This window comes from Oncorhynchus tshawytscha, linkage group LG25 (assembly GCF_018296145.1).
Source record: "Oncorhynchus tshawytscha isolate Ot180627B linkage group LG25, Otsh_v2.0, whole genome shotgun sequence".
Lineage (NCBI taxonomy): Eukaryota > Metazoa > Chordata > Actinopteri > Salmoniformes > Salmonidae > Oncorhynchus > Oncorhynchus tshawytscha.
In genome coordinates this window covers 33,645,272-33,671,814 of record NC_056453.1, presented here as the reverse complement: position 1 = coordinate 33,671,814, position 26,543 = coordinate 33,645,272, and the positions used below count along the sequence as shown (strand labels likewise).

General features: G+C 40.6%; 1 protein-coding gene across 1 annotated transcript in view; it reads right to left on the bottom strand.

The window, feature by feature from the left end:
- The window catches only part of LOC112236314 (KH domain-containing, RNA-binding, signal transduction-associated protein 2), a 129,503-nt gene extending 103,514 nt beyond the window's left edge, over positions 1-25,989 (bottom strand). Inside the window, exons 1-2 of the mRNA XM_042306262.1 lie at positions 25,676-25,989; positions 4,820-4,947 (exon numbers count right to left, since the gene is read on the bottom strand). Of these exons, the coding sequence (XP_042162196.1) occupies positions 4,820-4,947; positions 25,676-25,766 (219 nt within the window). The 5' untranslated portion in view covers positions 25,767-25,989. The remainder of the gene's footprint in view (positions 1-4,819; positions 4,948-25,675) is intronic.
- Between the last annotated feature and the right edge of the window lie 554 nt (positions 25,990-26,543).

Here is a 26,543-nt window from a genome sequence, read left to right as displayed (position 1 = left end):
GGAGTGGCAATATCGTCCGCTATTATCCTCATTAATTTTCCATCCAAGTTGTCAGACCCCGGTGGCTTGTCATTGTTGATAAACAACAATACTTTTTTCACCTCTTCCACACTCACTTTACAGAATTCAAAATTACAATGCTTGTAAGACAAGGAGAGTGCATAGATGCGAGAAGGAATACAACGTGGCTGCTATGAAAGTAACTGTGTTGGCGCGTGATCAGGGGTTTATTCATTCTGCCAATTCTGTTGAAAAAAAATGTCTTAAACGGAAGTAAACGGAACATGAACATAGCTGAATTTTTCCAATAGAAACTTCCGTTTGCAACTGTTGGACTAATGATCAAAATAAAATAAAATCAACATTGACTTGTCACATGCGCCGAATACAATTCTTACTTACAAGCCCTTAACCCTGGGATGCATATGCTGGTCAAAATGACCCATCAGAATGTTGTTTTGCTGTATTGATTACCTCAAAAACATTTATCATCTACTATTCCAGGAAGTCCTTAAATTATGTGTCTTTAATGTTCTAACATCCTAGTTTTGTTTTTAAATTTCTTATTTTTGTAAGTAAAAATTGTTTTTCCATCACTACCCCAAGTTTGATATGTGGGTCAAATATGACCTGTATGTACTTCCTATGGAATTCACTGCAATGGTCAAATGGACCTATTTTTTGCTACAGCAATAAAATCAAAGTAATGAATAACATGTTTATTAAATATCTTGTTTTTTTAAGTTCAATAATCACCGTTTTCATTTCTCCTTTTTAACTCATTGAGTAAAAGGAGTTTCATAAGGATGCTCATAAGAATGATGCCAGATATACAACCAACATGATTTTACAGATTTAAAAAAATAATAATTACCTTTATTTAAACAAGGCAAGTCAGTTAAGAACAAATTCTAACCTTCCGGTTACTAGTCCAACGCTCTAACCACTAGGCTACCCTGCCACCCCAGATGCTGGATGAGGAAGCCGTTGGTGCCTCTGACTCTGAGGTATCCAATTCAGATGACACAGACTATGTGCCTGTGAGTGAAGTTGGAGTTGTGGATACACCTGGCAGTCCAGCTGTCCCAGATGATTCTACAGATGGGGAGGACTCCTCTGAGGAGGAGAGTGAGTAAAAAGGGGTATTACTGGAGTGACCTCCCCCCTACTAAGAAGCAGGACTAGAAGCCATAACATTCTGAGGAGCTGCCCATGACCTGTGCCGGGGTCAACAGTTGTGTCACCAAAAGTTGTCTGGGAGCTGTTCATTAGTGACAACATCATCATAAATTGACTAAATAAACAAAAAAATAAAATAAAAAGTTACACAATAAATTAACAATAACGATGCTATATACAGGGGGCACCGGTACTGAGTCAATGTGCAGGAGTACAGGTTAGGCAAGGTTAGTCAGGTTAGTTAGGGGGTAGATCCTGTTAAGGAGCCTTTTGGACCTATATTTGGTGCTCCGGTACCGCTTGCCATTCAGTAGCAGAGAGAACAGTCAACGACTTGTGTGACTGGAGTCTTTGGCCATTTTTTAGGCCTTTCTCTGACACCGATTCCTATATAGGTCTTTGGTGGCAGGAAGCAGTGATGTATTGGGCCATACGCACTACCCTCTGTAGCGTCTTATGGTCGGAAGCCAAACAGTTACCATACCAGGCGGTGATGCAACCGGCCAGGATGCTCTCGATGGTGCAGCTGTAGAACTTTTTGAGGATCTGGGGACCCATGCCAAATATTTTCCGTCTCCTGAGGGCGAATAGGCATTGTCGTGCCCTCTTCACAAATGTCTTAGTGTGTTTGGACCATAATAGTTTGTTGGTGATGTGGACACCAGGGAACTTTTGACCCGCTGAACTACAGCCCTGTCGATGTGAATGGGGGCATGTTCGGCCCTCCTCTTCCTGTAGTCCGTGATCAGCTCCTTTGTCTATCTCACGTTGAGGGAGAGGTTGTTGTCCTGGCACCACACTGCCAGGTCTCTGACCTCCTCCCTATAGGCAGTCTCATCGTTGTCGGTGATCAGGCCTCACGTCCTAGATCAGCTAGATGCAGGAAAGTGTGTGTAAGCTGGTATTGAATGTGTCACTGTCTGTCCATGTGTCACTGTCTGTCACCTCAAATGTTTCTCTTGACCTTGTACACCTATGTTGTAACCTTCAACTGGTAGGCTAGGTTGTAACAACCTCATGATGGGTATAGGGAACATTTGAGTATCATGAAGCCTAAACCTCTGACTGTTACATTGAACTGGGTGAATGGAATATGAATGACAGTCATCCAATATGCTGCAATAGAAATAGAAATAAGGCCATGCTCATGAAAACAAAAAATTGTCCTCCCTCATCTTAAACGGTTCTGACCGCTGTCCGATAGGTGAAATCCAGATGAATAACTTTTGAAAAACTGGGCCTAGGTGCATGCCCTAAGGGGCAACAGATCTCTCAATGACTTGTGATAACTAAAATGGGTTGATATACAATTTAGCTTTTTTTTGTTATCATTTGATAAATACAACATGATAAAGGACAAGATGTAATTTATTCCTCCTTAATCACCATGCAGACTTCGTTCAATGTAGGGAAAAGTCTTGCAAACATCAATCATTGACTTGCCTAGTATTAAAGGTTACATTTAAAATTCTTAGTACAGTTACCTTCAAGACATGCAACAGAATGATAACCCACAATGCAAACTCAATCTCATTTCAGTCGGTTAAGATCTTGGTTGCCAGCAGCTACAGTAGTTCCCAGAAGTTGGTAGAATGAGGGCCCCTTAGTCACAGGTCACAGGTGGCAGACAAAGAAAAGTATGAAAGGAAAGGTGTTTGGTCTTGGTGTCCTTCAAAGATATGATCAAAATGTTTCATAGCGTCAATTATATTTCCAATCTGTGACCATTGATCACCTCTTCCTTCATTCTATATTGACAGAGTAGCATAAAAGCATGTATCAAGGTCAGTAAACTGCTTAACTGTAATACTTACTATTTTCAACTGTAAAAAATGTACTGCTTTGTATCTGTAGAGAGTGCATTGATGTAAGGGGATGTACGCTGATGTAAGGGCTCCTGAGAGGCACAGCAGTCTAAGGCACTGCATCTCAGTTCTTGAGGTGTCACTATAGACACCCTGGTTCAAATCCGGGCTGTATTACAAACGGCTGTGATTGGGTGTCTCGTAGGACGGTGCACAATTGGCTCAGCGTCGTCCGGGTTTGGCTGGTGTAGGCCATCAATGAATTTGTTCTTAACTGACTTGTGTAGTTAAACAAAGGACAAATAAAAAAGCTAGAATATTAATATTGTGCAGCATGTACAGTTGCCATGATACAAATCTATGAATTTCACAAAATAATACACATGTAGGATCTTAATTTGGGACAATTTTTAAATAATCCTGCAGCAACATGAAATGTGAAATATTGTATCATAATAATTAGGGCAAATCAAGTCTGACATTAAAAAGTGAAAATGACAAACTTTAGAAGCCTTTTTAAAACTCAAATACACTACAAGTCAGCAACAAAAGAGTGAATGAATTAAGATCCTACATCTGTATGGCCTTATTTCAGAAAATTCCGGTGAGCTGATTGTAATGGGATTGTAATGTTTTAAACATCATGGCGCTTTGTAACTACACGGATATCTCTTTGTCAGAGACTCAAAGTGGCACATCAGAACAAAGATTTTATTTTTAAATAGCTGGTTTATCCTCTGCCAAACAAAAACAAAACACAATCCAAATTTACTTCAGACTGCCATCACAATTTTCAGGGTTTGACTTTCCTTCTACTTTGTTTCCCAATCAACACTAAGAGTTGAGTGTTTCTGAAAGACCATAGCACAGACATTCCCAATAAATGTACAGCTGAATACACAATAAATGCATGTCAAGGGATTTTAACCATAACTCTAATCAGGGCATAAGCCCATAAGCGACATAAGCGGTCAGAAAACTTGCTTTAAAACTGCAGCATTTTCCCACACCAAGCATGGCCAAATGTGTAGAATTGTAGGACAGGTACTTTAAAACATGCATTTTCAGTCAAAAGTGGTCGACACATGTATTTTGCCTGCTTGGTGTGGGGGCCCCACAGCCAAATTTCGCTTAGGGCTCCCAAAAGGCTAGAGCCGGCTCTGACTCAGATACATCAATTCTCAACATTATCTCTGAAGAGATGCCTTTCAGCGGCATACTAATGATGACTGTGGGTGAGCACACAATAAACGACAAACAAACATGATGACTCATGAATGAATAGCCTCAGCATGTCTCCCAGTCAGTGAGCTCTATTTTCTAGCACAGAGACAGCGAGGAGGGAAGCAGGCAGGACCCACCCTGATCCCATATGAGTCAGCTGCAATCATATGCTCCTCTCGCTGTGCCTAACACACCCACCATCTGCGGCTAGACATGGTGGATCAGACCCTGGAGCTTTCCCCACACTGTCCCACTCCTCCTGACAGAAGACTGCAATGTGATCATCAACACACACACGCACACACACACGCACACACACACACACACACACACACTGGCCAGTCAATCCCACAGCACAGCCAGATGCACAGATGTAGGGACCACAACATGGCATCAGTAATTATTTATTCTTAGCCCTCAAGATGGCCAATATGGTCCCAATTCCATCTGTCTTTCCACTGCCAAGACCCCATGTTGACGTTGTATAGAGTTTCTAACAAATATGCATTTGGTGTTTCTTTAAAGCATTGGTATTCCTTCTTTGTTGGCTGTTTTAATTGGATGAATAAATAAACAGATCAAACACAACAGTGCAGGTGTGGTTGTCTTACCTTTGGGTACTGTTGAACTGGGATGAGTACTCTTTCCGAGAGCTTGATGTTTTTGTTACTGATGACATCAAGGTATTTCTTCACGTCACCGTCTTTTCTCAACTCATCCCCCTCATACTTTTCAATTTCTGTAGGAAAAGGTATTCAAGAATAAATGATTAGATATGCAAACAGAACTTCCACAGAAATGTTCCTCAACATTCTTGTCATTGACAGAGAAGATCCGGTTTCATATGCTAGCTTATTTGTTTTCTTATTGTACAGTTTAATTGGTTCTACACTCTTAGAAACAATTGTTTTTCATCTCTCCCCATAGGAGAACCCTTTTGGGTTCCATGTAGATCCTTCTGTGGAAAAGATTCTACATGTAAACCAAATGGGTTCTACCTGGAACCAAAAAGGGTTCTTCTAAGGGTTTTAGATAGCACCTTTAGTGTGCCAGGCAAGCTCAATAGTGTTCCAGGTAAGTAGTGTGCCAGGCAGGCTTAATCTAGTGCAGTTAATGTATTTGTAAAAAGATATGAACCCAGGTCTGGTACAGCGTAACCAGGATAATTCAGTCCCTAAGCATAACTTGCTCATCATCAAAGTTATTTATAGTGACCGGAGTAGTTGACATGAGCTGTCAGGTTAAGCATACGAAAAAGTCACGAGTTGGAGAACCATTGTGCCGAACAATGATATTTGTTGATTGATACATTTTATAGCACTTGGGAGAGTTGACTGAAAGGCATACAGCCAGGAAACATTAAGGAGCTGGAAATGAAGCTGTCACCTGTCCTCTCTGGGGATCCCCCTCTGTCACTGGCAAATGAATGCTCTGCAGAATTAAGAATTATGAACCTGCGCCACTCTTGTAGAACAATACTAGAGAGACCTGGGCATGGTAGAGATAGGAAGACAGGCAGCAGGGGGTGGAGGTGATCTCTCACTTGGAGAGAGAGCCCCCTCCCCCTCCTTTCCTCCTCAACAGTTCTGATTTAGAGCAATTCAGCTCCATCTATTTATACACCATTATGACAAACAAAGCTGTGAGTAAGATGAGGGTAAAGTGCATTCTGTTGGCAGAGCTTCACAGCAGGAGGCTGTTGGCTGGTTGTATATGTGTTGCTGCTTTTGTCTCAGTTACAGACAAACCTGAAAGGCTTTGTTCCTTTTCAATGAACTCCAGGAATTCTCCAACAGAAAGCTGCTCCCATTCTACATTCCATTCAGGCCTTAAGCCTCTGTGTAGGATGATAGTTATGATATCCATGTGAGAATGAATAGTGAAAGCAACATGAAATAGCCTATTGCTTAGTCATTTAGCAGACTCTTATCCAGAGTGACTTACAGGAGCAATTAGGCTTAAGTGCTTGTTAAAGGGCACAGTGACAGGTTTCGTTCAACTAGTCACCTCTGGGATTCAAACCACCAACTTTTTGATTACTTGTCTAGTGCTCTTAACCACTAGGCTACCAGCTTGTAAGGGTACAACAATGTTCATGAGAGGAATACATACTGGTGCACGTACTGCATGACCATGTGGGGTGAATTCAGTCAATGCCTCTCTCATGCTATGCCGTACCAATGTTCACAATCTACCTGTGCCCACAGCACACACACAAAGTAGAAGTAGCCGTGTCTAGTTGTGTTCTCAAACTGTAATTATGTTTGACCATGGGGCACAGCACTGCATACATGCTGCAAAACAAGTTTGATTGAATTGCGCCTCTTGTGGCCCTAACTGTTAGCGAGCGTAACAGTATTTTGGGGAAAGTTGTACATTGTGTCTCCATAGAGACATCCAAGTTAAGCTTACAAAGTCTGGAATGTTGGCGCTAGTTCAGGCTATGCAGTTCCCCGTGTGAAGAAGGAACCACATGGAATTTCAAGAGTCTGGCTGTAAAGTAATCAACTCATTATGGTTTCCAGCTACTGGTCCCAAGGAAGTTGGGTTTCCTTGATGTCTTTCCTGCATATTAAACATCTTGGCTTAATGATCCTTACATTTTGCCTCAGTCCTTGATCCTTTACAGTCATCAATGCCTTCTGAAAAATACTGATGTTGCTTTACATCTAGATACCAAGGGCTGGATTCAGGGTGGATTTAAAGTAGGTAATACTTAGAATTTAGTTGAACGCATTTATCCGACATTGCACATAGTGAGTTTCCCAGACTGACAGAAAAGTCCCAGTAACTTGGTTGATTCAGGGAGGTTTTCAGCAGATTGAACTGCATAGTTCTTTCAAACATGACAGAATCCCTTTGAGATTCTCTGGATTGGAACACACTGCCGGTGCTGTCTTGTTCCCATAATCTCATTCCTTTCAACTGAGTCTCACATAAAGGAGCTAAACTGAACTCAAAATGAGACACTTCCAGTGAGTGCCGCTTTGAAAACGCCACTTAATAATGATGTTGTGAATTTGATTCAGTGAAGCTACTGTCAAGTTGAAGGAGTGTTGAGGCTCCAGCAAACACCACAATTATAAACTGCCTTTGGGTATCAAACTGAATAGGGTTTAGAGATCTTTCCTACTTTGGAGTGAGACTTGTCCATAGCATTATTTCTAAACACTGTCAAAGTTTTATTGTGCCAGGGACTCACATAGGATCCTTTCCACAAAAATGAAATTGTGCTCAGGTATCCAAATTTCTTAAATATTTTTTAAAAATCCCCTCGTCTCCACTTGCACACACGTACAGAGGCCTAGTTGAACAGGGAGAATAGTGATTTGAATGTAGCAACCCACTGCTAAGTGAAATTAGAACGCTTACTCATACACCTGCCACTCTGTACCCCTCAGACTCCTTACTGACACCCCAGGTGAACTGCTCCAAGACCTCTCTAGTCCCTTTAATCCCTAACATCTGCTGACTGCGTATGCTGTGGCTGGCTCGGTGACACCTGCCTTCTCCGGAGAATGCAGTAAAGTAGCCAGGTGACCCCAGCCCGCTAGCAGGAAGGTCTCGCACAGAAATCAAACTATTGAAATCTTTGAAAAAGCATGCTTAGACGGCAAGAGGTCAGGGACGATCTATATACCCTGCTGCAGCCCTTTGTGAATACAGAAGTTGGAAAGGTTTGAGTAGTTATTCTCTTGCTGGTTGGGATGGGAAGGGGGGTATGTAGGGTGGGAAGCATCATTTCCAGGTGGAGAGGGAGGATATGTACCTGTAATCCCCTCTGAAAAAGAAAAATTACAAATCTAAATAAAAAGTTAGTCACCAAAATAAAGACAGCTTTTAACTGCCTATGAGCCATTGAATTGAACAACCATTGAATATGAACCATTGAATTGAACAACCATTGAATATGAGCAATTGAATTGAACAACCATTGAATATGAGCAATTGAATTGAACAACAATTGAATATGAACCATTGAATTGAACAACCATTGAATATGAACCATTGAATTGAACAACCATTGAATAAGAGTTTATGAATTGAACAACAATAAACACAAGGACACCCACTCTCTTGAGTCATAATGATTTCATAGAAAATGACTTTACCAACAACCATTGCGATATCAATTATAATATATTGCGCAACCCTAACATGGATTAGTTCTGAATGTACAGTATTGTAGCCTATCTATTCCTTTTCTAAAGCACAATGTGAAAGCAACACATACATAAGCCTTCCACGGATATTTTTGTAAAACATTCTGCATTAACATGACAATCTTTGTTGATAATAAGACCAATCACCAAACCAGACAAAAGGCCAGATAGTTACTCAATTTCCAATCTACCATTTTCCTCTTAACCATTAGAATTTAGAACTGAGGACATAGTACTGAGATGTGCATTAGAAAACAGGGCTTGACAGTTGGACACACTCATCTGTAACCAGTCAGAAGGGATACACGTAGTGTGTTTGACAGTTCTTCTCACTCGAAGCGTCCTAAACTATGTTCACTGGGAAAACTGTGGCTCATTTGGCATGTGTGTGAGTGTCTGACTAAGCGTCTCTTTCCCCAATCATGAATATGTATAACCTAATATCTATTTCCGACGACAGGGTTCACCTTACTGTTCCACTGCGCTGCATAATAAAATGTTCTTCCTTCTGATGCCTCCTACCTATTGGAGGTCATTTTTTATTATGGTGCTACGTCTTTGTGCATGTTACTGAATGGATGTAGTTGACCCCAAGGGAATGGTATCCGACCAGTCTCAATGCCTCAAACACAGCCAGAACAAGTCAAACAGCAGTCACCCAATTTGACACATACGTTTTTATTATCTCACAAAAGAATCCACACTAAAACACATAACCAAACCAAAAATGAAGCAATTCATGATCAAAATGAATATGCCAAGGTAAACAGTAAATGATAACCTCAGTGACCCCAATAAGGTGACTTGAGTGAATTACTGTACCTGTGCGTGCAATAGTTATGTACAACATTAACAAGCAACTGCATAATTAATTTGACATTATTGTGGGTGGAAAATGTGTCTTATGTGAGTTACCTCTCTCCCTCGTTCCCCTCTCTCCCTTCCTCCCTCAATCCCTCTCTCCCTTCCTCCCTTCCTCCCTCTCTCCCTTCCTCCCTTCCTCCCTTCCTCCCTCTCTCCCTTCCTCCCTTCCTCCCTCTCTCCCTTCCTCCCTCTCTCCCTTCCTCCCTTCCTCCCTCTCTCCCTTCGATCCCTCTCTCCCTTCCTCCCTCCATCCCTCCCTGATATGTTCATTGTCTGACAAAGAGCATTATCATTCAATAGGACATGTTATTTACCTTGCATGTAGGTAGAGGTATGCAGATTTATAAGCATAGATTATATACCATTTAAAGTAAGTGCCAATATTGGATCGGATTTAATTGTTAATTACCTGCTTTGATATGAATACATCACACCACTTTAATCAATAAAAATATAGCCTAACGGTTAGAGCGTTGGGCCAGGAACCGAAAGTGTTACTGGATCAAATCCCCGAGCTGACAAGGTAAAAATCTGTCATTCTGCCACTGAACAAGGCAGTTAACCCACTGTTCTCTGGTTGGTTGTCATTGTAAGTAAGAATTTGTTCTTAACTGACTTGACTAGTTAAATGTATTTATTTAAAATAAGTATGACAAAGAACAGCATTCATAAAATATCATATGCCACTTTAAGCGTTACATTGTACACTCTCCTACAAGAGCTAATTGTTTTCTTTATCTTAAATCAATTCCTTCATTGAACCTTTGCCTTGGGAGAGCAATGAGAGAGCAATGAGAGAGCAATGAGAGAGCAATGAGAGGGAAACATGGAGCTGTCATACTCCTGGAGGTAAATGACCATGCTAAGGGATTTAAAGCTTACAACCTGCTGTGTTGCACAGCAGACATCTCTACTGTGGGCTCTGTCTTACTGAGCCTTATGTTATACCTAGAAGTAGCCTGCAGCCCAGCACCATCCCAGGTGGTGCCCCTACCAGATGTGAGGTTACAGCCACACTTTCATTTCCTGGTTTCACAACTCCACCAGTAGCTAAATGAACCACGGTGAGCTTTCTGCAACACCATTTAACCATTAAACAAAACAGAACTGACTTTTCATCCAAACCATGTATTCACATTTATGACAGATAAATTAAATAGACTGAAATTAGAAATCAAACATTGATATAGTATGTCTACTGGACTCTTTTGATCTACAGGCAATGTAAAATATATGATATTTAATAACAATCTTTCAAAATTAGAATTCAATAACATTAAAATGTAATGAAAAAGGGTCGTCCAGCATTACTTATGTTTGTCAATCAGATGTAGGTGCTAAACTATTGGGTGGGGTAGATATGCAGCACCATTAGGATACCATTATTTACAGGTATGATCCCACTCTGTGCGTATGAAACAGCCTTGCGTAAATGTGTCAAAGGGCACCGTTGTTGACCAATGATGGTCCTGTGTGGTCCTTTATGGCTCAGTTGGTAGAGAATGGCGCATGTTATACCAGGACGGTGGGTTTGATTCCAAGGGCCACCCATGTGAAAAACATTATGCACTTATAATGAGCTGCTTTGGATAAAAACGTCTGTTATATCAAAATAAATCGGAACTGACTTTCTGAATTGCAATTAGGAATATTCTGGGGGTTTATTAACACATTACTCAGGTGTTTCATGAACCCAATTTGCTGCAATTATGTTAGTCAGTCAGATTTATGTGCTAAGTTAATGTGTAGGATAGATGCAGTACCATTAGGACAACATTGTCTATGGGTCGTTATTGAATTGCGGTGGCATTTGGGCATGGCATTTTGGAAAAAAGGTATTCATTATTCCATTTTTTAAAAAGTGTATTTAGGTACATCTAAATATGTCCGCTTAATTACTTTTAACTGTTTTTACCATTATGATAACATTGTGCCACCAGTAGTAGTAACACCAATGATGGTAACACCAATGACAGATTTGAGGTAATTTAGGATTTTCTTAAATGGAGATCACAGATGCTCAAATCTAATGTCATTAACCATTTAAAAATCAATTATTTAAGTGATATCATTAATCATTTTGTTCACTATGAATTTTCCCTTCATTTAAATCGAGTATCACCAATGACACTTCGAATTTAGAAGCAACAAATTATCAATGGAATCCTCAAATCTATGACCTACTAAAAGGGTGTGAATAGCTAATAATTGTGTTCAATAAAGACCCCTCCCCCATAACAGTTTGCCACTGGAGGAAATATTCAAGTTTGTACCGTCTACGCTAGGAGTTGGGAAGCAGGTACGGGGAGTGAATGTAATAATAAATAAACTAACATGGAACAAACCAAACACAAGTAGGGTACAGACATAAAAACTAGAAACAGAAACAATAACGCCTGAGGAAAGAACCAAAGGGAGCGACAGATATAGGGGAGGTAATCAGGAAGGTGATGGAGTCCAGGTGAGTCTCATGAGGCGCAGGTACGCGTAACGATGGTGACAGGTGTGCATAATAATGAGTAAACTGAGACAACGAGCTCCAGAGAGGAGGAGCGGGAGTAGACAAAGGTTCTTGTATATCTTTTTGCACTTCCTGATTTTCAAGGTGGTAACACCAATGACATAAAACTGAGGGACAGACATTGTACTAGTGAAAACAAAATAGTCTTCTTTGTTTTATAAATTTATACAACGTATGAAATACTTTTGTTTACTTTCTAGCTTTCAAAATAATAGATATCTCTAAATCCCCAAAACATCACTACAACTCTACTGGCTCACTACTGGGACAAGCCCATTGGCTTTCCCTAGGTACTGTAGCCCTTTAAACTCACATGCATACTACACACCCGTTTAGCCAAAATGTGCACTTCACATTTCCATATTATAAAACTAATGTAATTTACAGAATCAATGTTCATGCATGATAACTATGTTTTATGCACAGTTACAATGATCATACACAGGATTGTTCCGGATTGTTCTGAACAGAATGAGCTTACAGTATGTTTACCGGTAGACCACTCACTCAAGCCCTTGTAATTGTTTTGTCTGCCCCAAATTTTGAATGAATATTCTTGTAATGTTACTGAATATATCCAGAGTATTAACAGATTTCATTTACAACAAATGGCTGCCGAAAGTACAGTATAATGCACATAAGATCAACAGTGTAATGTTTAAATCCGGTCATGTTTCAGGTGAACTGTTGCGTCCTCACCTTTGTTCTGAGAATTTCCCCATAATCTTCTAATTGTTCCCTTTCAATTGCTACCGTGGTTATGCATATGCTCCTCATATTTTTCCTATTGGAAACATCTAATTGTGAACCTGTCCTTTGTGGTCTCCCGTTTATTAGCTTTCCAGAGGATAAAGAATCTCTCAAAATTAATAATTATCTTGTGTAGTCTGCACACTCAGTCACTGCTTTCAGCAAACACTATTGTTAACCTCAAATCCACATACTTAGACTTTTCAGTTTCTGTGAATTGACTAAAGCAACTTCACATATCGACGTTAAAATGTTCAACACTCTTCGGAAAAAAAGGTGCTATCTAGAATCTTAAAGGGTTCCAGGTAGAACCCTTTTGGGTCCCATGTAGGACCATTTCCACAGAGGGTTCTACATGGAACCCAAAAGGGTTCTACGTGGAACCAATAACGGTTTTCCCTGGAATCAAAAAGGGTTCCCCTATGGGGACAGCCGAAGAACCCCTTTGCAACCCTTTCTTTCTACATCTACTGTGTGACGGCGTGATACAGATTGACTTTGAGGCATAATCAATGTATTGAATCATTTGCTTTGCTTGGGGATCTTGGTCTAAACATAACTTTTCTGAACAATTGGAGAGGTAGAGGTAGTATTGTCTCATTCACCTCTCCATTCATTCATATCATATCATGCAGTACACGTATTTCATAACAAAAAAGACAGTGACTCGATCATGAAGTGTTTTACTTTCTGTAGGACGGACATCCAGGGAGTTTGTCATCATCATTGATCAGATTTCCTGTGTGATTTCAGTGTGCCTGCTTCTATCATTACGGCTGTATAATTTATTTAACAGCGCAGGAACACATCCCTCTTCCTGGCCTGATGAATATCTGGTACAACCATTATCATGTAGCAGAGAAGAAAACAACAGAAACACTTATGACCTCCAATATTTAGCTCTGGACAAAAAAAGTCTATACACGTCATAAGGCTATACACGTCATAAGGCTATACACGTCATAAGGCTATACACGTCATAAGGCTATACACGTCATAAGGCTATACACGTCATAAGGCTATACACGTCATAAGGCTATACACATCATAAGGCTATACACGTCATAAGGCTATACACGTCATAAGGCTATACACGTCATAAGGCTATACACGTCATAAGGCTATACACGTACTATACACGTCATAAGGCTATACACGTCATAAGGCTATACACGGGCTATACACGTCATAAGGCTATACACGTCATAAGGCTATACACGTCATAAGGCTATACACGTCATCAGGCTATACACGTCATAAGGCTATACACGTCATAAGGCTATACACGTCATAAGGCTATACTATACACGTCATAAGGCTATACACGTCATAAGGCTATACACGTCATAAGGCTATACACGTCATTAGGCTATACACGTCATAAGGCTATACACGTCATAAGGCTATACACGTCATAAGGCTATACACGTCATAAGGCTATACACGTCATAAGGCTATACACGTCATAAGGCTAAGGCTATACACGTCATATACACGTCATAAGGCTATACACGCTATACACGTCATAATACACGGGCTATACACGTCACTATACACGTCATAAGGCTATACACGGGCTATACACGTCAAGGCTATACACGTCATAAGGCTATACACGTCATAAGGCTATACACGTCATAAGGCTATACACGTCATAAGGCTATACACGTATAAGGCTATACACGTCATAAGGCTATACACGTCATAAGGCTATACACGTCATATACACGGCTATACACGGGCTATACACGTCATAAGGCTATACACGTCATAAGGCTATACACGTCATATACACGGGCTATACACGTCATAAGGCTATACACGTCATAAGGCTATACACGTCATAAGGCTATACACGTCATAAGGCTATACACGTCATAAGGCTATACACGTCATAAGGCTATACACGTCATAAGGCTATACACGTCATAAGGCTATACACGTCATAAGGCTATACACGTCATAAGGCTATACACGTATAAGGCTACACGTCATAAGGCTATACACGTCATAAGGCTATACACGTCATAAGGCTATACACGTCATAAGGCTATACACGTCATAAGGCTATACACGTCATAAGGCTATACACGTCATAAGGCTATACACGTCATAAGGCTATACACGTCATACACGTCATAAGGCTATACACGTCATAAGGCTATACACGTCATAAGGCTATACACGCATATACACGTCATAAGGCTATACACGTCATAAGGCTATACACGTCATAAGGCTATACACGTCATAAGGCTATACTACGTCATAAGGCTATACACGTCATAAGGCTATATACACGTCATAAGGCTATAAGGCTATACACTATACACGTAAGGCTATACACGTCATAAGGCTATACACGTCATAAGGCTATACACGTCAGGTTATACACGTCATAAGGCTATACACATCAGGCTATACACGTCAAAAAACACAATGAGGCTGACAAACTGATCACAACGTTGAGCTTAAAATTTGATAAACTATTAGGCTATTTCTTCACATTATAAGTGCAGAAATGTGCACACGGCAGTTTTCCATTAACGGGAAAACACCATTATCAAAAGTGACAGCAAATGCAATTATGCATGTAATGCTTTTATTATAAAGGTGCATTTTTATGGTGAAAATGATCTCCCCCAAACTAGAAAGTCATGCGATGCTTATGTATGCCAGTTAGGCTTATTTGACCACTTTAGTTACAACCCTTATCAAAACATATAGTCCTATAGTCAAGGCTACGTGAGATGTGCAACTATGATTAAAAAAAGTCACACAAAAACATTGTTTCTTGCCTTATGCTGGGCATCATTCATAAGGGATAAATATAAAATTCACAAGTGATAGGCTAATACTGACACCCATCACACTATTCTTGATTTAATCTTGTCTTTACATATACTAAATAATATATGTGTGAAATTAGTTTTGAATTAGAATGAACCACTATCATGCACCTGTCTCAAAGCAGGGGCAGGGGGGAAAAATACATGTAATCTCTGCACTTAAATAGCAAATGGAGGATGCTTTTCCCATGGTTCATTTTCATGCCAGCTAGGTAGTCTATACTCCTGTTGTAAAGAGAAGCAATGTGATTAATATTAAGAAAGTTGAGAAATAATATATAGTAGGCCTAGCCTATAGAAAACTCATGGGATCCTCCTCTTTTTAATAGAGGAGGACCTCTGTTCACTCTGTTTTCTCTCGGAATTGCATAGCCTATAGAAATATTGTGCAACATGGGCTCATGGGCTCTCAGTGTTTGATTCGATGTTCGATTACTTTTGTATTGATGTCAGAGTGATTCGAGGGTTCGCAAGTTTGGTAGGCTACTAACGACCATCAGCAGCATCAGAGCTTGGAGAAGTTTAATTACAGTGACTTAATGGTCACATGGAATTTGACTGCCTTCATGACTCGTGACCTCCAGTGTGGCGGTAATATGGTCACCGCAACAGTCCTAGGGAAAAGTAACCTTCAGGGTTTTTCCTGCACAGAAAGGTTTTGGGCAGGCCGCCTAAGTGTTTTTTCGGGCCACCTATGTCCAAACAGATTGTTTTTTTTAAAAGACTAATACATAAAGTATGTAGAAAGGATAATGGACCTATATATTTTTTAAATAAGATCATCTATGATCAAAAAAATCACCAAAATAAAAGGTAGACCGTTATGGAGAATCTAAGGATAGCTTTTGTCATGGCCTTGGTCCCCCAGTGATTTTGTTTTAATGTTTGAGTAAGTCAGACAACATAAGCCATGGAAAAATGTGTAGAATTGCAGGAAATATGCTTTAAAACGGCACATTTTTCTCAATATCATCTCAGCAAAATGGCTAAATGTATTGAATTACAGGAAATGAGCTTTAAAAAAAGCAACATTTTGTCACTCTCGGCCAACAGGAGGGCCTCTAAAATGTTTGGTCGGCAACCACATCATTAGCCACTACCCCCCATGCTCACCACCTAAGCCACATTTTGATCCAGAAAAAAAACCTGACCTTATCTAAGACCTGAAATCTTATGCTAGCTCCCAGTGGGATAACAGTAAGATAATGAGGTTTTGAGTGAATGACCTGGGATCGTGGACTTCAGGAGACAGCAGAGGGAGCAGCCCCCTATCTACATTGATGGGACAGTAGTGGAGAGGGTGGAGAGTTTTATGTTCCTCTGCGTACACATCACGGACAAACTGAAATTGTCCACCCACACAGACAGCGTGGTGAAGAAGGCGCAGCAGCACCTCTTCAACCTCAGGAGGCAGAAGAAATTCGGCTTATCACCAAAAACACTCACAAACTTTTACAGATGCACAATCGAGAGCATCCTGTCGGGCTGTATCACCGCCTGGTACGGCAGCTGCTCCGCCTATAACCGGAAGGCTCTCCAGAGGGTAGTGCAGTCTGCACAACGCATCACCGGGTGCAAACTACCTGCCCTCCAGGACACTTACACCACCTGATGTCACAGGAAGGCCAAAAAGATCATCAAGGACAACAACCACCCGAGCCACTGCCTGTTCACCCCGCTACCATCCAGAAGCGAGGTCAGTACAGGTGCATCAAATCTGGGACCGAGAGACTGAAAAACAGCTTCTATCTCAAGGGCATCAGACTGTTAAACAGCCATCACTAACATTGAGTGGTTGCTGCCAACAGACTCATCTCCAGCCACATTAATAATGGAAAAATTGATGTAACCAATTTATCACTAGCCACTTTATATTATATAATGTTTACATACCCTACATTACTCATCTCATATGTATATACTGTACGCTATACCATCTACTGCATCTTGCCATCTTGATGTAATGTATCACTAGCCACTTTAAACAATGCCACTTCATAGATGCAGAAAGTAAACATCACAGTGGGTCAATTTCCACAAAAACCAAGAGCGTTGAATCACAAGGCTCAACTTCTCCTGTATTTCAGTGCCCTGGCGACCATGCTGAAATAGTGTGACGCAAATTCGTTGCACATGCGCAGATACCGTGTGGGACTGTGTGAGAACAAAGTCTTGCCTCTCGCTCATCTCAATATCTGTGGTGCTGCTTGTGGAAATGTATTTTCGATGAGTCTCCTTGTAGCCCTTTCTTGCAGTCAAATTACCAAATCGCCATCTAGTGGACACTTGGGTAGAACGTTACTAACATTTTTCATCATTCATAATCAATAAACATTATTTCCAAAAAGCTCCTGAAAATCCTGTTTCAATGTTAAACGGTTGTGTTTGATATAAAGTGTAATATTGGGATGCAAACTCAAAATGTAATACATTTTAACTCGATATCTAATGTGTCTTCTTCTTTTAAGCCCACAACCATGTGTGTGAGGTGTATACTTTTGTTTCAAAGTGGATTTGTTTAAGTCTACCAAGAAACACTGTTTGACCTTGACTTAGCCCACTGCAGTAAAAGGTTAAGACATATTTGTGAAGACATCTTGAGACAACTTAAGAAACATCTTCAAGTCCTCATGTCTCAAGACATCTAAAGATGTCTCACATGTATGTCTCAAAACGTCTAAAGATGTCTCACATGTATGTCTCAAAACGTCTAAAGATGTCTCACATGTATGTCTCAAGACATCTTATGACGACAATGATGGCTGGGTCTGACCGGGGTGTTTTTGTTGTTGCTTTTAGAGAGGCAGGTGTTGTGATTCCCCTACATTATTTTGTTGTTGCTTTTAGAGAGGCAGGTGTTGTGATTCCCCTACATTATTTTGTGGTTGCTTTTAGAGAGGCAGGTGTTGTGATTCCCCTACATTATTTTGTTGTTGCTTTTAGAGAGGCAGGTGTTGTGATTCCCCTACATTATTTTGTTGTTGCTTTTAGAGAGGCAGGTGTTGTGATTCCCCTACATTATTTTGTGGTTGCTTTTTGAGAGGCAGGTGTTGTGATTCCCCTACATTATTTTGTTGTTGCTTTTAAGAGAGGCAGGTGTTGTGATTCCCCTACATTATTTTGTGGTTGCTTTTAGAGAGGCAGGTGTTGTGATTCCCCTACATTATTTTGTGGTTGCTTTTTGAGAGGCAGGTGTTGTGATTCCCCTACATTATTTTGTGGTTGTTCAAATGTGAATCAACTACTGAGGATTCTTATTAATCTCATTTTCATCTAGCCTATAGTTGCAAATGACACTCATTAACCATTTCTATTGGCAACATGATGCTGGTGTGTCTCACAGCTCACATACAGGGGGGGTTGTGATTGTAATTGTGCCACTGACTCATTCTATACAATCATGGACCTGAAAATGAATTTGGCCCAAAACATGATCATTATTCTTCATGGTTTGCTAAAATATGCTGCATTATGAAATTTCTGGATTGTATCACTGGACATAATGATTAATCTTCACTGCACATACAAACTAAATTAAACAAAATAAAGAATATTTAACAGACGATCATAACTCCTTGTCACCCGTTGAATCCATAATATATTGTCGACCAAATGGAGCAGCAGCATCTGTCTCCAGGTACAGTATGCTTACAGTAGCAGTTAACTACAGATCAGAGGACGTGAATATGCGCAATACAACTTCTCATACTACAGTGATTACTGCGCATACAGCTCAGATAGAAGTAGACTATGACTTAAAACATTAGCATACTAAAGTCGTGACATGAACATGAGTCTATGTTCAAAACCCATAATGACGATTTAAATGTTTATTTATTTTTTATGTAAAGATGATGTGTGCTCTTTAACATTAGAGGTGTATCTTACAATATTTTCCTTGGCTATCACGTTCAATTGACTGGTGATAATATCACAGCGAATTATTCAGCTAATACCTCATCTGATACAAATGTTGTCAAATAATTATTGGCTAATGGTAAGCTGCTCCTTCATGTTCCCTGAAACAAAATAGTCACCCAGAAATGCAGAATACTAACACTCAGATGATATGATGCCAATGATTTTTTGGTTAATATGCCTAATCCTGAGAAATGCACATCCAAAATTAGCAACAACATCCATCACTTTCAGACTGTCCTCCATTTTTCTGAAGGTGCGGTTCTCTATTTCTCTCTGCCGTTACATGCCTTGATGTCATGAGTCAGATGGAACATCAAAGTGTTTGTAATGACATATTTCACAATGATCCTGACTCATTTCCTGTATGGTAGTTACTTTAAAGGTCTTCAGTGCTTTCGGAAAGTATTCAGACCCCTTCCCTTTTTCCACATATTGTTACGTTACAGCCTTACATTTTTCCTAGTCAATCTACACACAATACCCCATGACAAAGTGAAAATGAGACTCGAAATTGAGAATAGGTGCATTCTGTTTCCATCATGTTGACCTTCCTTGAGATGTTTCTACAACTTAATTGGAGTGCACCTGTGGTCAATTCTATTCATTGGACATGATTTGAAAAGGCACACACCTGTCTATATAAGGTCCCACAGTTGACAGTGCATGTCAGACCAAAAACCAAGCCATGAGGTCGAAGGAATTGTCCGTAGAGCTCTGAGACAGGATTGTATGGAGGCACTGATCTGGAAGGGTACCAAAAAAATGTCTGCAGCATTGAAGGTGCCCAAGAACACAGTGGCCTCCATCATTCTTAAATGGAAAAAGTTTGGAACCACCAAGACACTTCCTAGAGCTGGCCGCTTGGCTAAACTGAGAATTCGGGGGAGAAGGGCCTTGGTCATGGAGGTGACCAATAACCAGCTGGTCACTCTGTCAGAGCTCTAGAGTTTCTCTGTGGAGATGGGAGAACCTTCCAGAAGGACAACCATCTCTGCAGCACTCCACCAATCAGGGCCTTTATGGTACAGTGAGCAGACGGAAGCAACTCCTCAGTAAAAGGCACATGACAACCCACTTGGAGTTTGCCAAAAGGCACCTAAAGGACTCTCATACCATGAGAAACAAGATTCTATGGTCTGATGAAACCAAGATTGAACTCTTTGGTCTGAATGCCAAGGGTCACGTCTGGAGGAAAGCTGGCACCATCCCTACGGTGAAGCATGTTTGTGGCAGCATCATGCTGTGGGGGATGTTTTTCAATGCCAGGGACTGGGAGACTAGTCAGGATTGAGGCAATAACAGAGCAAAGTACAGAGAGGTCCTTGATGAAAATCTGCTCCAAAGCACTCAGGACCTCAGATTGTGGCCAAGGTTCACCTTCCAACAGGACAACGACCCTAAGCCAACAGCCAAGACATTCCAGGAGTGGCTTCAGGACAAGTTTCTGAATGTCCTTGAGTGGCCCAGCCAGAGCCCGGACTTGAACCCAATCGAACATCTCTGGAGAGACCTGAAAATAACTGTGTAGCGACACTCCCCATCCAACCTGACAGAGTTTGAGAGTATCTGCAGAGATGAATGGGAGAAACTCCCCAAATACAAGCTTGTAGCGTCATACCCAAGAAGATTCAAAGCTGTAATCGCTGCCAAAGGTGCTTCAACAAAGTACTGAATAAAGGGTCTTAATACTTATGTAAATGTGATATTTCCTTCATTTATTATACATTTGCAAAAATGTCTAAAACCCTGTTTTGTTTAGTCATTATGAGGTATTGTGTGTAGATTGCTGACCATTTTTTATTTTTTCCCCCCGTTTTTGAAAAAGGCTGTAATGTAACAAAATGTGGAAAAAGTCAAGGAGTCTGAATACTTTCCGAATGCACTGTATGTACTTTAACTTGCTGTTCTGTGTGGCTCCGTTGGTAGAGCATGGCACTTACAATGTCAGAGTTTTGGGTTCGATTCCCATGGGGACCAATATGGGGGGAAGTACAAAAAGGTATGCACTCACTACTAAGTTGCTCTGGATGGGAGTGTCTGCTAAATTACTGAAATGTAAGAATTCCATGATACCTTTTCCCACACCTCTTTGAAACATTGACCATCAAACTAGAGGGAATGGCAGCTCCTGGCATGATGCATATAACTGTAAACATGTATAATAGTGTAGAACTACACACTGTACATTCTAATATGCAGTAATTAATATTAACTTGGTATTACTAATTCACAGAAATGCCAGTAGTGTGTTGTAAACCATAGCAAGATCCCCTTTTGACCTCTACAGTGTTACAGTGTTACTTTTATTATCCTATATTTAAGCATTAAGGCCCGAGGAGGTATGGTATATGGCCAATATCCCACAGCTCAGGACCGTTCTTAAGCATGACACAGCGAGGAATGACTGGACACAGCCCTTAGCTGTGGTATATTGGCCATATATCACAAACCCCCAAGGTACCTTCTTGCTATTAAAAATTGGGTACCAATGTAAATAGAGCAGTAAAAAAAAAATGTTTTGTCATACCTGTGGTATACGGTCTGATATACCTTGGCTGTCAGCCAATCAGCATTCAGGGCTCAACCCACCCAGTTTATAATAACCTTAATTAAGTAATTGAGGTGCACTATGTTTGACATCGTCTATAGGGGCACAAAGGGTTGAATGCCAGGCCAGCCAACCACTGTAAAAGCACCAAGGCTTCCGAGTGTTTGATACCCCTCCATTCACTCATTTGCAGATATTATTAAGAGCCCTCCTCCCCTCACCAGCCTCCTGTGAACTCAATACATGATAACTCGCCACACTATCCCCAGGTCCTCTGCTAAGAACATAGAAACACTTACTGCTTCAGTGAGAGGTAGGCGACCTCTCGCCTGAGAATGTGAAATTGACAATGCACACTGGCTCTCTCAATGTGAGTGCTTATTTTCTCTAAGGCTCTGGCCGTTACAGATACAGTACAAGCATACCACACAAGATCAATGACTATACTGAAGAATACTGGTGAGCATTGATATAAACTAGTCCAGGTGAAAAGACGTCCTGACTGATAACCAACAGCAGTCTCATCTGTAGGACACTAGTATCTACCACTACCTGACACGCACAACAAAACCAACCCAGTGCTCTATGCAACAACTCCACCAGCAAATAGCCCTAAATGTCAACATCCCTTTGAGTAAAACTTTTAAAACATTATGATGAGATATACTCTTATCACATGCACCTTAAGACAAATGTCAATTGCCAATTTAATTAATTTCACTGGTGCCTCCATGAAAATGACTGATTAGAACCCTTGTGGAAATCCTTCAATTACTTCAATTTGGGAAGAGATATCATCTCAATCAACCATGTAGATTATCACCGGCTAATTATTTCTACCAGTTAATGGGAAGGAGGAATTTGCACACACATATGGACTATTTTCTTCCCTTCAGACATAAGTAATAGCTAGTCTAATATACAAATTCCCATAGATTATTCCAACTAGGCATGCATTTAAAAAAAAAATGTGCAATGATGTACATGATGTGCACATACTCATAATGCATACACTACACACATGTAAGAAAAACATATAACTGAAGAGGTATATGTCACATTGGTATGAATGATCGGGAGACAGACGCAGGAATGCGTAATAGTTTTACGGCGTGTTGTGTAAAGACATGGGCACGAAGACCAAATAAACACTATACAAAACACAGGGTTGAACCCCTAACAACAGAGGGAGGAGTACCTCGAATAAATAACACATGAGCATAATGATTAACACACGGGACAAGACCCGTAATCATCTGCGCAATCCACAAGGACACGAAAGCCCAAAACACACAGCACAGGTACTCACACGCACCAATTGTAACAATAATCGACAGCCCAATGCAAACCAAAGGGCACACTTATACAAGTGCTAATCAGTGGGAATAGGGGACAGGTGTGCGTAATGAAAGTTCTGGAGGGATCTGTGACAGTATAGGTGATATCATTGGTATAATTTCAGTCGTAATGGCAGCTGTGGTTACGGTGTGGTACAGTTATAGCAGCGGCAGCTTGCTGGTACAGTGGTAGCAGTGGAGGTAATAGCACATTTGTACCATGGTTAACTGAGGCATAACCTTTTTTAAAGCCAGTAATGACACATGGCTTAGAGGTCTTCTGAATTACATCAACTTTTTTGTCTGATTAAAGCTGCAATATGTAACTTTTTGAGGTGACCTGACATATTCACATAGAAATGTCAGTTGTAGATCTGTCATTCTCAATGAAAACAAGTATACAAAGTGGAAGATCTGTCCTATGTGCGCTATTTCTATGCTTCCGTTCTTAAGTTTTGTTTTTGTGTCTTTTACTTTTGGTTTTGTACTCCAGCTTCAAACAGCTGAAAGTACAATTTGTTTGGTTATGGAAAATATACACTACCATTCAAAAGTTTGGGATCACTTAAAAATGAAGACCAGCATCCCGGAGTTGCCTATTTACTGTTGACGTTGAAAATGGTGTTTTGCGAGTACTATTTAATGAAGCTGCCAGTTGATGACTTTTGAGGCATCTGTTTCTCAAACTAGACACTCTAATGTACTTGTTCTCTTGCTCAGTTGTGCACCTGAGCCTCCCACTCCTCTTTCTATTCTGGTTAGTGCCAGTTTGTGCTGTTCTGTGAAGGGAGTAGTACACAGCGTTGTACGAGATCTTCAGTTTCTTGGCAATTTCTTGCATGGAATAGCCTTCGTTTCTCAGAACAAGAATAAACTTACGAGTTTCAGAAGAAAGTTATTTGTTTCTGGCCATTTTGAGCCTGTAATCGAACCCACAAATGCTGATGCTCCAGATACTCAACTAGTCTAAAGAAGGCCAGTTTTATTGCTTCTTTAATCAGAACAACAGTTTTCAGCTGTGCTAACAGAATTGCAAAAGGGTTTTCTAATGATCAATTAGCCTTTTAAATTATGAACTTGGATTAGCTAACACAACGTGCCATTGGAACACAGGAGTGATGGTTGACGATAATAGGCCTCTGTACGCCTATATAGATATTCCATTAAAAATCTGCCTTTCCAGCTACAATAGTCATTTAGAATATTAACAATGTCTACACTGTATTTCTGATCAATTTGATGTAACATTTTAACAAAAAATTAGCTTTTCTTTCAAAAACAAGGACATTTCTAAGGGACCCCAAACTTTTGAACGGTAGTGTATTTCACAGTGGTTTAGATGGAACGATAATTCTCTACACTATAGTTGTTTGTTTTGTCAAATAAACTGAATTTATGCAAACTATTCGAATTTTAGAAACCAGGAAATGACAGAGAGATTTTTGCATAGTGCACCTTTAAATAGCTGAACAAGCTGAATAGTTTTATTGTTGGCCTCTTGCCCGGTTTCACTGAAGTCAAAACCACTCCAATACAGTCCTGAAGCTCTACCGATATATTATTTCTGTAAAAATACAGTCCTGAAGCTCTCCGGTATATTTCTGGAGAGGTTCTTCGATTCCATTTAGTTTAAAACAGATCATTTGTGCTCCCATGGTTCACAGTCATACCCACTGAACCATTCAAGCTTGGCTTCCAGGGTCTGGGGGCAATATTTAGGCTGTTTCAGGTCTCAGGGATGGGAATGCAGGATGGCGAAGCCCCACTATAAAGGAATCACCAAGGTCATATTTGCTTTTTGTAGGAACACAAACCCACGCCCCTTTCAAGGTGTAAGAACACCCTGACCTGCTATTCACACAGTCAAATCTCCAAATATTGGTGTGTGTGTGTGTGTGTGTGTGTGTGTGTGTGTGTGTGTGTGTGTGTGTGTGTGTGTGTGTGTGTCTGTGTGTGTGTGTGTGTGTGTGTGTGTGTGTGTGTGTGTGTGTGTGTGTGTGTGTGTGTGTGTCCGTGTGCGCACCATTGCCTGTCTTATCTTCATCTGAGGGTCGCTGATGATAGTCTGACATGAAGTGACAAGCATGGCAATTTTGTGGGAAACATTAGTAGCCTACTATTTAGTAAAATGGAGTTGAGGTCCAGGATGAATTTTATTGGGGAAAGTTTCTCTGACTATCTGTCTCTCTTACAAATCCAGTAACACAAGCTATGATTAAAGTGTCTTGTATTTTCTCTTGGATGGCACTAACACCAACAAGGAATCTTTGAATAGATAACTTATATAGCTGGTTTTAATGTATTTTAACACACCTTTGGTTCAATTTAACCAGTAAGTCTCGTGCATAATAAATACGACGTAGCTAATCAGTACAGGTATTCACCCCTTCATCTCCCAACATACTGTATGTGATGCCTGTGGACACAATGGACTGGTAGACAAAACCAATAAAATAATCTACAACCCATTGATAATTGTAGCGATAAAGACCGGCCAAAACAATGACACGTTACCTTCGGCTAGCAGACGCATTGCATGAACAAATGAGGAGTCCAGCGTATCTTTCTCGGCCATCAGCTCCGGTAAGCATTTCTCCTGATCCATGATAAGGTACCTCTCCTGTTCACCGCTTGTGCAGGTGAGACGACAAAAGTGATGAGAGGGTCGGAATGCGCGTCTCTCTTCTACTTGGTAATTCTCTTTATAGGTAGGCTACCGCAAGAAAATCGGTAAGGAATCTCTTCAATTACACGTGATGCTTGACTGAGAACTGAACGACATTCAGAGCTATAAACACATCTCTCCAAATCCCACTCCCTCCTGGAGAATCAACCACCTTAGCTACAGAGAGACTGCGTGGCGCTCCCCGCCCCTCTGAAACACGATTGGTCATATGAGACAGACTATTCGCAAACAACAAATCTCAACACTGTTATGATAATGCGCTGTTGTAGTAGGCTACAGCGAATATTTTCCTTCAGCCGCTGTCCTTGGTGCTGAAAGTTTCTCACGTGTGGAAACAAGCAGACACATTTTAGTCAATTAGCAGACACCCTTATCCAGGGTAACTTACAGTAGTGAGTGCATACGTTTTCGTATTTATCCGTACTGGTCTCCCGTGGAAAGCGAACCCACGACCCTAGCGTTGCTTGTGCCATGCTCTACCAACTGATCTACACGGGACTTAAATACGGTGAAGTTAGATAGGCAACACAATAAACCTGTTAATATGACTGAAATGCAAGGTCTTAGGCTACCCTACATTAATGTCCATGTATTGCCACTACTTTATTCCTTTTACTGGACAAAAAGTATTTTGACAATATATCTGTGGCAGGTGAGAAATGCATGGCCAAAAAGGAATTAGGTTGAATTTCTTTA